At 42.9% G+C, this 12,348-nt stretch overlaps 1 protein-coding gene across 1 annotated transcript in view; it reads left to right on the top strand.

Moving 5' to 3' along the window:
* Positions 1–11,773, top strand: part of LOC111975512 (pituitary adenylate cyclase-activating polypeptide type I receptor-like) — a 42,964-nt gene extending 31,191 nt beyond the window's left edge. Inside the window, 3 exon segments of the mRNA XM_024003818.1 lie at positions 10,857–10,986; positions 11,293–11,334; positions 11,486–11,773. Of these exon segments, the coding sequence (XP_023859586.1) occupies positions 10,857–10,986; positions 11,293–11,334; positions 11,486–11,674 (361 nt within the window). The 3' untranslated portion in view covers positions 11,675–11,773.
* The last annotated feature ends 575 nt before the right edge of the window (positions 11,774–12,348 follow it).

The raw sequence follows: 12,348 nt of genomic DNA, 5'->3' as shown, positions 1-12,348 counted from the left end.
ACAATGACCAAGACCAGAGAGCTGTGTAAGGACATCAGGATAAAATTGTAGACCGCACAAGGCTGGGATGGGCTACAGGACAATAGGCAAAGCAGCTTGGTGAGAAGGCAACAACTGTTGGCGCAATTATTAGAAATAGAGAGAAAATAGAAGAAGTTAAGATGATGGTCAATCACCCTCGGTCTGGGGCTCCATGCAAGATCTCACCTCGTGGGGCATCAATGATCATGAGGAAGGTGAGGGATCAGCCCAGAACTACACGGCAGGACCTGGTCAATGACCTGAAGAGAGCTGGGACCACAGTCTCAAAGAAAACCATTAGTAACACACTACGCCGTCATGGATTAAAATCCTGCAGCGCACACAAGGTCCCCCTGCTCAAGCAGGCGCATGTCCAGGCCCGTCTGAAGTTTGCCAATGACCATCTGGATGATCAGAGAAGAGAATGGGAGAAAGGTCATGTGGTCTGATGATTAAAAAAATAGAGCTTTTTGGTCTAAACTCCACTCGCCGTGTTTGGAGGAAGAAGAAGGATGAGTACAACCCCAAGAACACCATCCCAACCGTGAAGCATGGAGGTGGAAACATCATTCTTTGGGGATGCTTTTTCTGCAAAGGGGACAGGACGACTGCACCGTATTAAGGGAGGATGGATGGGGCCATGTATTGCGAGATCTTAGCCAACAACCTCCTTCCCTCAGTAAGAGCATTGATGATGGGTCGTGGCTGGGTCTTCCAGCATGCCATTGTGGAGAGGTTGGAGTCTGTTTGATTGAGTGTGTGGACAGGTGTCTTTTATACAGGTAACGAGTTCAAACAGGTGCAGTTAATACAGGTAATGAGTGGAGAACAGGAGGGCTTCTTAAAGAAAAACTAACAGATCTGTGAGAGCCGGAATTCTTACTGGTTGGTAGGTGATCAAATACTTATGTCATGCAATAAAATGCAAATGAATTACTTAAAAATCATACAATGTGATTTTCTTTATTTTTGTTTTAGATTCCGCCTCTCACAGTTGAAGTGTACCTATGATAAAAATTACAGACCTCTACATGCTTTGTAAGTAGGAAAATCGTCAAAATCGGCAGTGTATCAAATACTTGTTCTCCCCACTGTACATCAAGGACAACCTGAAATAGTCCCTTCACACAGACAGCATGGCGAAGAAGGCGCAACAGCGCCTCTTCAAACTCAGGAGACTGAAGAAATGCGGCTTCGCCCCCAAGACCCTCATGAATTGCACCATCTGCAACCGCAGGGCTCTCCAGAGGGTGGTGTGGTTAGCCCAACACATCATCGGGGGCACACTGCCTGTCCTCCACGACATCTACAGCACCCAGTGTCACAGGAAGGCCAAAAATATCATCAAGGATCTCAGCCACCTGAGCCATGGCCTGTTCATTCCACTATCATCTAGAAGGGGGAAACAGTACAGGTGCATCAAAGCTGGGACCGAGAGTCTGAGAAAGAGCTTCTATCTCCAGGCCAATCAGACTGCTAAACAGTCACCACTAGCCGGCCTCTGCCCAGTACCCTGCCCAGAACCTTAGTCACTGTTACTAACAGGCTACCACCCGGTACTCTACCCTGCACCTTAGACACTGCGGCCCTATGTACATAGTCATTGAACACTGGTCACTTTAATAAAATGTACATACTGTTTCACCCACTTTACATGTATATACTGGATTTTAGTCATGGCTCCTCCTACAGTATATAACTTATTTTCTTATTTTTCTGAATTGTGTGTATTTTTAATTGTATTATTATTATTATTATTATTGTTAGATATTATTGCACTATTGGAGCTAGAAACACACGCATTGAAGAGTGGAAATAGTTTAAATATCAAGATATCTTAATTGGGACCAACTCTGTTTAAAACTATCCATATCTACTCTCAAACCGTTTATCAATCACATATTCTCTACCGAAGCTCTCATAAAGGCAGCAAGAACAAGACAGCGAAGCTCTCATATGGGCAGCAAGTAAGAGACAGCGCAGCTCTCATATGGGCAGCAAGTATGAGACAGCACAGCTCTCATGTGGGCAGCAAGTACGAGACAGCGCAGCTCTCATATGAGCAGCAAGTACGAGACAGCGCAGCTCTCATGTGGGCAGCAAGTACGAGACAGCGCAGCTCTCATATGGGCAGCAAGTACGAGACAGCGCAGCTCTCATATGGGCAGCAAGTACGAGAACAGCGAAAGCTCTCAATAGTGGAAGCAAGTAAAGAGGACAGCCGAGCTCTCATATGGCAGGCAAGTATGAGAACAGCGCAGCTCTCATATGGGCAGCAAAGTACGAGACAGATGCACAGCTCTCATTGGGCAGCAAGTAAGAGACAGCGAAGCCTCTCATATGGGCAGCAAGTACGAACAGCGAAGCTCTCATATGGCAGCAAGTACGAGACAGCAGCTCTCATTGGGCAGCAAGTTACGAGACAGCGCGCAGCTCTCATATGGGCAACAAGTACGAGACAGCAACAGCTCTCATATGAGCAGCAAGTTACAAGACAGCGCAGCTCTCATGTGGGCAGCAAGTACGAGACAGCGCAGCTCTCATATGGGCAAAAGACGAGAACAGCGCAGCTCTCATATGGGCAGCAATATCGGAACAGCGCAGCTCTCATATGGGCAGCAAGTACGAGACCAGCCGAACTCTCAATGTGGGCAGCAGTACGAAGACAAGAGCGAAAGCTCTCATATGGGCAGCAAGTACGAGACAGCGCAGCTCTCATGTGGCAGCAAAGTAAAACGAGACAGCGCAGCTCTCATATGGGCAACAAGTACGAGACAGCACAGCTCTCATATGAGCAGCAATTACAGACACGCGCAGCTCTCATTGTGGGCAGCAAGTACGAGACAGCGCAGCTCTCATATGGGCAGCAAGTACGAGACAGCGCAGCTCTCATATGGGCAGCAAGTTCGGACAGCGCAGCTTCTCATATGGGCAAGCAAAGTATGAGACAGCGCAGCTGCTTCATATGGGCAGCAAGTACGAGACAGCGCAGCATCTCATATGGGCAGCAGTATGAGACAGCGCAGCTCTCATATGGGCAGCAAGTACGAGACAGCGCAGCTCTCATATGGGCAACAAGTACGAGACAGCGCAGAGAATCGGGGGAAATGTTATTAGTGATGCTCCGATATGACCATTTTGGCCAATACCGATATCCAATATTTTCCTTGCCAAAAAACCCGAACCAGTAACCATTATTTAAAATTTTTGCGGCTTTTTAAGCATTCTAGTACAGTTAAATAGTTAACTCACACACATGGACAAAGCAGTCTAAGGCACTGCATCTAGGTGCAAGTGGCGTCACTACAGTCCCTGTTTCGAATCCAGGTTGTATCACATCCGGCCGTGAGCGGAGCACAATTGTCCTAACGTCGTCCAGGTTTGGCTGAGGTAGGCCGTCTTTGTAAATAAGAATTTTTTTCTTAACTGAGTTGCCTAGTTAAATAAAGGTTAAACGCACACATACCACACTGACCAAAAAGTTATTTTGCTGGCATTTATGTATGTCCCCATTACCAGTAAAACATATTCAAAACCTATTTCTTTTACTTACTTGCTGTGCTGTTTCTTGTTAATTTGTTCAGTCGTTTCATTCTCAACCAGGATTTCTATGGAACGCCGTTTGGGTCTTTGCATGTCAAAAAAGATACATGTTAAATAACACTATTTGACGTGTCAAATAAGCTTGTTGACCATTCAGGACCTGAATATTACTGCACGTCACATAATAATTTAACGCGTTCATACATTTTTTTACGTAGTTATTACACATTGATTACACTCACTCGTATTTCATATGTCACAACGATTCATCGATATGTATGCTATGATGCTGGTAAAGTTGTCTCGCGCACGTACAGTGCTGGTGATAAAAAAAGCTAGCTAGCTGATGGATGCAAACAATGTTCTTCCCCAAAAACATAGCAAAACAACATAATCTGTTTCAGTAGCTATCGTTAGCTAGCTAACTATATAGCTAGGTGTCATCATCTAAAATTACCCTAATTTATCAGACAGTTCTTATTTGATTAATGGTGGTCGGACCCATCTATGTGAAGCTAGCCACAATGAGGATTAGCCACAATAGTAGACTATGCGGTTAGCCTTCAAAATAAAAGTATGTAATTGACAGTGATGCAAATGAATACAAATAGTAGAATTATGCCATAATTGAATAGATCATGCTAAACGAGGTTGGAATGTTGATATATAAAATCAACAAAAGACAATGATTTGTTAATTTGACAAAAATCTGTTGAATATGGATATGTGAAACAGTGCAAAGTACAATTGACTTAATATTGGTGTCTGATAAATCTAAAATATCGCAGAGTGGAGTAATAGTCTATGGAATCAGTGATCATTTTATTACATTTTGCACAAGGAGGATTTTTAAAGATATATTTAAGTGTCACAAAACCATTAGAATCAGAGGACTCAAAAAATACTGTGTAGAAAGAATTGACTGGTCACCTGTGCTAGATAGTGTAGGGGTAGACAGTGCCTGGGAAGCCTTTAAATGTAGATTCCTTGATGTGGTGAATGTGATGGCTCCCATTAGACGGGTCAGGGTAAAGCAGAGATCTAGCCCTTGGTTTAATCATGAGATTCTAGAATCTATCCAAGCAAGGAATAAGGCCTTTAAGAAATTTAAGAACTCTCAAGAGCAGCATGATTTTGTCCTATATAAACGTCACAGAAATGAAGCACAGAGCATCAGAGGACTCAAAAAATACTGTGTAGAAAGAATTGACTGGTCACCTCAGAGCAGGATGGATGAAGCTAAGAGGGGTTACTTTGCTGAGAAAATAATTGAAAACAAAAATGACTCTAAAAAGCTTTGGAAATCATTTAAGGAACTAGGCTGTAGTAGTGCTAACAAAAACAAACTAAACAGTATTGGACTGAACATCAAAGGGGAGATAATATATGAAAAAGCAGAGGTTGCCAATGAATTCAACTCTTTTTTTTACTTCTGTTGCCAGCAAGCTGGTTAGCAAGCTGCCCACCAGTTCTGGTTTGTATGGAAGCATCCAAGTCAAGAGGTATTATGTAGAGTTAGGGGTTCAGCAAACTCGTTTTCTTTTGCAAAGGTAGCAACAGCCGAAATAGTCAGTATGCTGGCAGAGCTTAAATGCTCCAAAGCCACAGGCCTGGATAATATTCCTGCAAGGTTTCTAAAAGATTCTGCTGAGCAAATTGGCCCTTGTATTACGCATATTGTTAATCTCTCTCTTGAACAAGGCACCTTTCCCAGGGACATGAAACAAGCTAAAGTTATACCTCTGTATAAGAAGGGGATAAAGTCTGACCCTGGGAATTATAGGCCTGTATCTATCCTCTGTGTAACATCAAATTTCCTGGAGAGAATTGTACATGAGCAAATGTATGAATATGTTAAAACCTCTACCGACCCACCCTCCCGGATCCGGGATCCTCCTCATCAGAAACGCTGACTAGCATAGCCTAGCCTAGCGCCACAGGGAATATCATATAATATAATTTCATGAAATCACAAGTCCAATACAGCAAATGAAAGATAAACATCTTGTGAATCCAGCCAACATGTCCGATTTTTAAAATGTTTTACAGCGAAAACACAACATATATTTATGTTAGCTCACCACAATAGCGCAACACACAACGCCATTTTTTCACCGCAAAGATAGCTTTCACAAAACCCACAAATAGAGATAAAATTAATCACTAACCTTTGAACAACTTCATCAGATGACAGTCTTATAACATCATGTTATACAATACATTTATGTTTTGTTCGAAAATGTGCATATTTATAGCTACAAATCCTGGTTTTACATTGTGAACATGGCGCAAAAATGCTCCAAATTCTCCGGAGAAATTTTGGAGAGTCACGGAATCGAACAAAACTCATCATAAACTCGGCTGAAAAATACATGTTGGACATATAATTAAAGATACACTGGTTCTTAATGCAACCGCTGTGTTAGATTTAAAAAAATAACTTTTGTAAAAAGCACAGCATGCAATAATCTGAGACAGCGCTCAGCCATTCTCCGCCATGTTGGAGGCAACATATTCAACAAAAATACGAAATAACATCATAAAAATTATCTTACCTTTGATGAACTTTCATCAGAATGCAGTGCCAGGAGTCCTAGTTCCACAATAAATCGTTGTTTTGTTTTAGAATGTCCATTTCTTCTGTCGAATTAGCAACTTTGGCTAGCATAATGGTGCTCACGTGTCCATGAACGTTTGGCGCATGGAACGAAAAATTCCAAAAGTCACAATAAAAGTCGAATAAACTGGTCAAACTCAGTTGAAAATCCATCTTTATGATGTTTTTCTCATATGTATCCAATAACGTCTCAGACGGAGCATTTCTTCGTGCCTACCTAACGCCTTGCAGAAAATGATATGGTGCTCCCAGGTGCGCAGCAAAATACTGCCAATATGGCTGACCTGTCACTCCAAAAGGTCTCATTCGGTCCCACATCAGGCTAGACACCTCATTCAACGTTGTACTGCCTGTTGACATCTAGTGGAAGGCGTATGAAGTGCATACATATCCATAAATACAAGGAAATTGAATAGGAGCAGCCCTTCACAGAGACCCATTTCAGAATTTTCACTTCCTGTTTGGAAGTTTGCCTGCCAAATGAGTTCTGTTTTACTCACAGTTATAATTCAGTTTTAGAAACTTCAGAGTGTTTTCTATCCAATAGTAATTATAATATGCATATCATATGATCTAGAACAGAGTACGAGGCCGTTTAATAATATTATTACACTATTTTTTCCCAAAGTGGAAATGGCGCCCCCTATTAAGAAGTTAATATGATTTTCAGTCGGGTTTTAGAAAAACATACTCCACTGATTGATGTCTACTTTACTTGACTGACTTCATCAGGAAAGAGATTGATGAGGGAAATCTGTGTGGAATGGTACTGCTTGACCTACAGAAGGCCTTTGATACAGTTAACCACTGTCTCCTAATCTCKAAACTGGAGGCACTGGGGTTAAGCAGTATCCCTCTAGGCTGGGTAAAGTCCTATTTATCAGGAAGGGAGCAAGTAGTAGATATTAATGGTTCACTGTCTCAGGCAAAACCAATGAGTTGTGGTGTTCCGCAAGGGAGCGTGCTTGGGCCTCTGCTGTTTTTATTGTATATGTATGATATGAAAGATGCTTGTTCTTGCCATCTTTTTCTTTATGCGGATGACTCTACACTTCTGGTGTCTCACAAAAGTTAAACTATGTTGGAGAGCATACTTAGCACAGAGCTTACTAACATTAGCAAATGGCTTGGAGATAATAAGCTATCTCTGCACTTAGGGAAAACTGAAGCAATTATTTTTGGATCCAGAACTAAATTTCAGGTTGTCTGAAATCAGAGTGGAGTTAGGGGGTGAGGTGCTGACTACTAAAACCTCTGTTAGCTACTTGGGATGTATCCTTGATGAAAGCTTGGGAGGTGTGTGCATGGCCAATAAGGTGCTAGGGAAGGTTAATGCCAGGACTAAGTTTTTGGCTAGAAAGTCCAAGCTGCTTGATAAGGAAAGTGCTAGCTACTGCCCTCATTCAATGCCATTTTGACTATGCTAGTACTTCCTGGTTTGGGGGCTTATCTAAACTTATGAAGGGGAAGCTTCAGATAGCCCAGAATAAGTTGATCAGGGTAGTATTGAAGGTGAGTCCACGTACTCACAAAGGCAGGAGCTGATTTCAGGTACTAAACTGGCTGCCTGTTGAGGCTAGGTTGTCCCAGATTAGACTAGGTTTGGTTTACAGAAGTATTTATGGTCCTGCGCCCAGATATTTAAGTGACTACTTTCCTCGTGTTAGGGATGCACACAATCACAGCACCAGATCAGGTGTTGCTGATGTGTGCTTATACAGGTTCAGGAGTAATGCTGGGAAAGGTACTTTCTTGTATACTGGAGCCTCAGAATGGAATGAGTTGCCTCTGCCTATAAAAACAACATCCTCTCTGGACAGCTTTAAAAATAAAGTAAAAATATGTTTGATGTCCTCTGTGCCCATATGAATAACCCATATGATGTAACTGGAATGATGAGATAGAAGTTCTTCTTTTATGTTTTTGTTTTATTATTTCACTGCCATACTGTGTTCGATCTTGTATAGCCATCTTGTCTCAAGAGGACCACAATGGAAATAAGTCCCAGACATTATTGTGTGTTATCCTCGATGATTTTATTAATGTGCATGTATGGCTTTTAAGTTTTATGTGTGCTTGTTTTTTTAAATGGTCTAATTAATAAACTAAACTAAAATGACATGGGGTATCAGTCTACTCAGTGACACCCAGAGAACGTTAGCATTGTACCACTTATTGCGGGACTCTGAAAGAGCTGTGAATTGAGACATATTTATTGTCAACCTATGTGTATTGAACACTATAGTCTGATAACTCTGAGGAGGACGTTGGGAAAAAATATATTGGGTATTGAGTAGACTGTTACCCAATTTCATTGATCCCCAATCCTTAGGTAAAGCTGTACAGTGCAATATGAATGTCAACACACACAATAGGCTGACTGGGGAGGTGATTTCACACAGTCACAGTCCCGCGATAAGTGCTACAACGCTAATATTTGCGTAAACTCTTCACAGTTGTGTTCTGTGGGTGTCAGCGAGTAGACTACCTCATTTCATTGCTTCACATTCCAACCTTCTTTAACATTATCTAGTCTAAATATGGCATGATTCCACCAATTGTAAACTTCTGCATCACTTTCAAAGAGGTAATTTTATTTTGAAGGCAAACTGCAAATTCCACTATTGTGCCTAATCCTTATCGTGGCTAGCTTCACAACACATAACCCGGTCAGGTCGAGCTTCACTAGCCAGATGAAGCAAGCTGGCTGCTTATAATGTTAGCTTTGGGCAACAGGGTTAAGTAGCTGGCTAGCTATTTATTTTCATGAACTGAAGTTCAATTTCAATAGGCGAACAACAAGTGGCTACCTAGTGATTTCAATAGGCTAACAAAAAGTGGCTACCTAGCTAATACTTACTCACAAGGATTCCTAAATCATTGCTAAGAATATTGAAAATGACTGCAGTTTCTACTGGTTATTGTTTTCAGGCTGGTTGCATTGGTGCTAGCTAGGGACCAAGCTAAAGCTAGTTAGCTACCCCAGAAGTTGCGGTTGAACAATTAATGCTTTATTACCAACGCTGTATTGTAAACACATCGTTCGGTGTTTGCTTGTTTGCAGACTTTTTTTGTACAGCTTTGACAGTGCTACTGATAGTATTGGTGGCACTTGACTTGCACGTGCAAATTCAGAACACACAACATTCTAATATAGAACTGTGTTATTTGACGTGTCAAATTATAAGCTTATTTAATGCGTGAAATAGTGTTATTGTCAAATACTGTTATTTGATGTGTATCTTTTTTGACATGCAAAGACCCAAACGGCTTTCCATAGAATGTCTTGAAGCTAATAGCAGTGAAGCTATTACTGTGTAGCTCCAGTAGGGCAACATCTGAACAATAGCGCACTTGGTAACGTTAGTGTGTACCAGTGCTCGACCAGTCGCGAAACCAACATCACCCACGAAAGAGAACGGTTGATTGTCAAGGGCAATGAATTCCAGTATCTTGGCATTAATGGATTTCGCTTTTGACTTGTCTCGCTGAAATTTTCTTGCTCTTTCAAATGACTGCTCAACTTGTTGACTGCTCGATCCACACAGCAGACATTGTGGGTTAGGAATGCTGTGTTGCACATGTAGCGCAAAATGGGGCGTCATTACGTCATGTCCCTACTTATTTAGGTGTGCACGTCAGCTTTGACATCGGTTTTTCACATCGGCGTTAAACTACATATCGGTCTGATACCGATGTTGGCATTTTTAGATGATATCAGCCGATTCCGATATGTTCATCGATATATCGTGCATCCCTAAATGTTATATCGCTATTTTGACATGCATTGGCAAGAGACATGCTGTTATTATGCAACCTATGGATTACAGAATAAAATTAGGAATTGTCATGCGAGACAGGATTTTGGGTTTCAGTGGGATTGGGACTGGATAGGAAAATAGCCTAGGCTAGAATTTTCCCTTATGCCTCTGAATTGTTAACAAACTTCATGTCTGTGACAGAGATGCCTATGTAGTGAATTGTGCATAGGCCTATCAAATGTGTGACTGTCTGAAGATTCACAATGACAGCTCGCCTAGCCTGTAGATCTACTGTAGGGGTTTCCTGTCGGGTTTATTGACTAGATTCAGGTTGCTTGTGCAGACCGGCGGTGTCAATCATACGTGCGCTTTGAATTTATGACGACTTTGTGTGAAGTACATAATCTAGGCTAAAGGCTTCCATGATATAACCTGTTTGGATAGTGTGCTATTAAATGTTTTGCTAATCTGATGCTGCACATGAAAGGGAAAGGATACCTAGTCAGTTGTACAACTGAATGCCGTCAACCGAAATGTGTGTTCCTCATTTAACCCAACCCCTCTGAACCCAACCCATCTGCCTTAAATGATGTCCATGTCATAGGCACCTGGGGAGCAGTTGTTGTTGGGAGTTAACTGTAGGGCCTGCATTAGTGCCACATTGGGGGGAAATGTTGTAATTTCCCGGGTCTTGTCATTTAATTTTTGGGGGAAATGTGAAGAGTGTTCCCGGGACAGTCCCGGGATCCCTGTTACCCATGTTAATTCCTAGTCATGAATATGTTGGTCCACTGTTGATGATGTCATGAGTATATTGGTCCACTTTGATGATGTCTGAATCTATTGACCTACTGTTGATGACGTCATGAGTATGTTGGTCCACTGTAATATGTGTTGTGTTGTTTGATTGGCAGGCGTCTGGCGCGTTCCACCCTGCTCTTGATCCCTCTGTTTGGGATCCACTACACTGTGTTCGCCTTCTCACCCGAAGACGTCAGCAAGAGGGAGAGGCTGGTGTTTGAGCTAGGCCTAGGCTCCTTCCAGGTGTTGTGTGTGTGTGTGTGTGTGTGTGTGTGTGTGTGTGTGTGTGTGTGTGTGTGTGTGTGTGTGTGTGTGTGTGTGTGTGTGTGTGTGTGTGTGTGTGTGTGTGTGTGTGTGTGTGTGTGTGTGTGTGTGTGTGTGTGTGCGTGTGTGTGTGTGTCTGCGTGTGTGTGTTGTGTGTGTGTGTCTGCGTGTGTGTGTGTCTGCGTGTGTGTGTGTCTATGTGTGCTTTCTGATGTGTGACAATGTAGATTCCTGTGCATACCTGAAAGACAGTTTTCTCTGCTTGTGTTCTTTGTGTCCATGTAGGGCTTCGTTGTGGCTGTTCTCTACTGCTTTCTGAATGGAGAGGTAAGCTCTCTTTTAAACCAACCACTTGTTGCTTTAGGCACTGATAAATACAGCATCTCTATATTGAGATCGAGAGAGAGAGAGAGAGAGGCATGCTGAGTCTTTCCAGCGAGGTCCATTAATAATGACCTTGTGAAGTATCTCCCTGAAGGTGCAGTCGGAGATCAAGAGGAAATGGCGCAGCTGGACGGTGAACAGGTACTTTGCTGTGGACCTGAAGCACCGGCACCCTTCGTTGGCCAGCAGTGGGGTGAACGGGGGAACGCAGCTCTCCATCCTCAGCAAGAGCAGCTCTCAGATCCGCATGTCCAGCCTACAGGCCGAGTCGCCAGCCACCTAAGCCACCTGAACTTCAACGGTGAAGCCCAGGGCCAGAGCCAGGGAGAGACCACCACCACTACTACTACTACTACTACTACTACTACTTCTATCACCCCTACACCAAGACCCATCAGCCACTTCCACACTGGACCTGATACTATGACCAACCTCACCCCTACACCCAACCTCACCCCTATACCCACACCCAACCACGGACCACTACCAGTGACCAGCCTCACCAACCCATACCCTTTCCCCAACCCATATCCAGACACCACCAACCCATACCCAGAGACAACCAACCCGTACCCTGACACAACCCTGATCCTGGACTCTGGAGAACGCATCCCGGACCCTCCTAACTGCACTGCACCCAAAAGCCCAACTGAGCCCTTCATATAACGAACTGGATCAACAACTCAGCCCTAATAAAGCCATGCCGAATCAATCACACCTAAACAAACCCAAGCCCTATCCAAACTAACCAACCCAATACAATCCAAACTAATCCAACCCCAAGCCCTATTCAAACTAACCTACCCAATACAATCCAAACTAACCCAACCCCTAGCCCTATCCAAACTAACCCAACCCCTAACGCTATTCAAACTAACCTACACAATAAAATCCAAACTAACCCAACCCCTAGCCCTATCCAAACTAACCCAACCCCTAACGCTATTCAAACTAACC

The sequence above is a fragment of the Salvelinus sp. IW2-2015 genome, linkage group LG16 (genome assembly GCF_002910315.2).
Source record: "Salvelinus sp. IW2-2015 linkage group LG16, ASM291031v2, whole genome shotgun sequence".
Classification (NCBI taxonomy): Eukaryota; Metazoa; Chordata; class Actinopteri; order Salmoniformes; family Salmonidae; genus Salvelinus; species Salvelinus sp. IW2-2015.
This window is presented reverse-complemented; position numbering and strand designations above follow the sequence as displayed.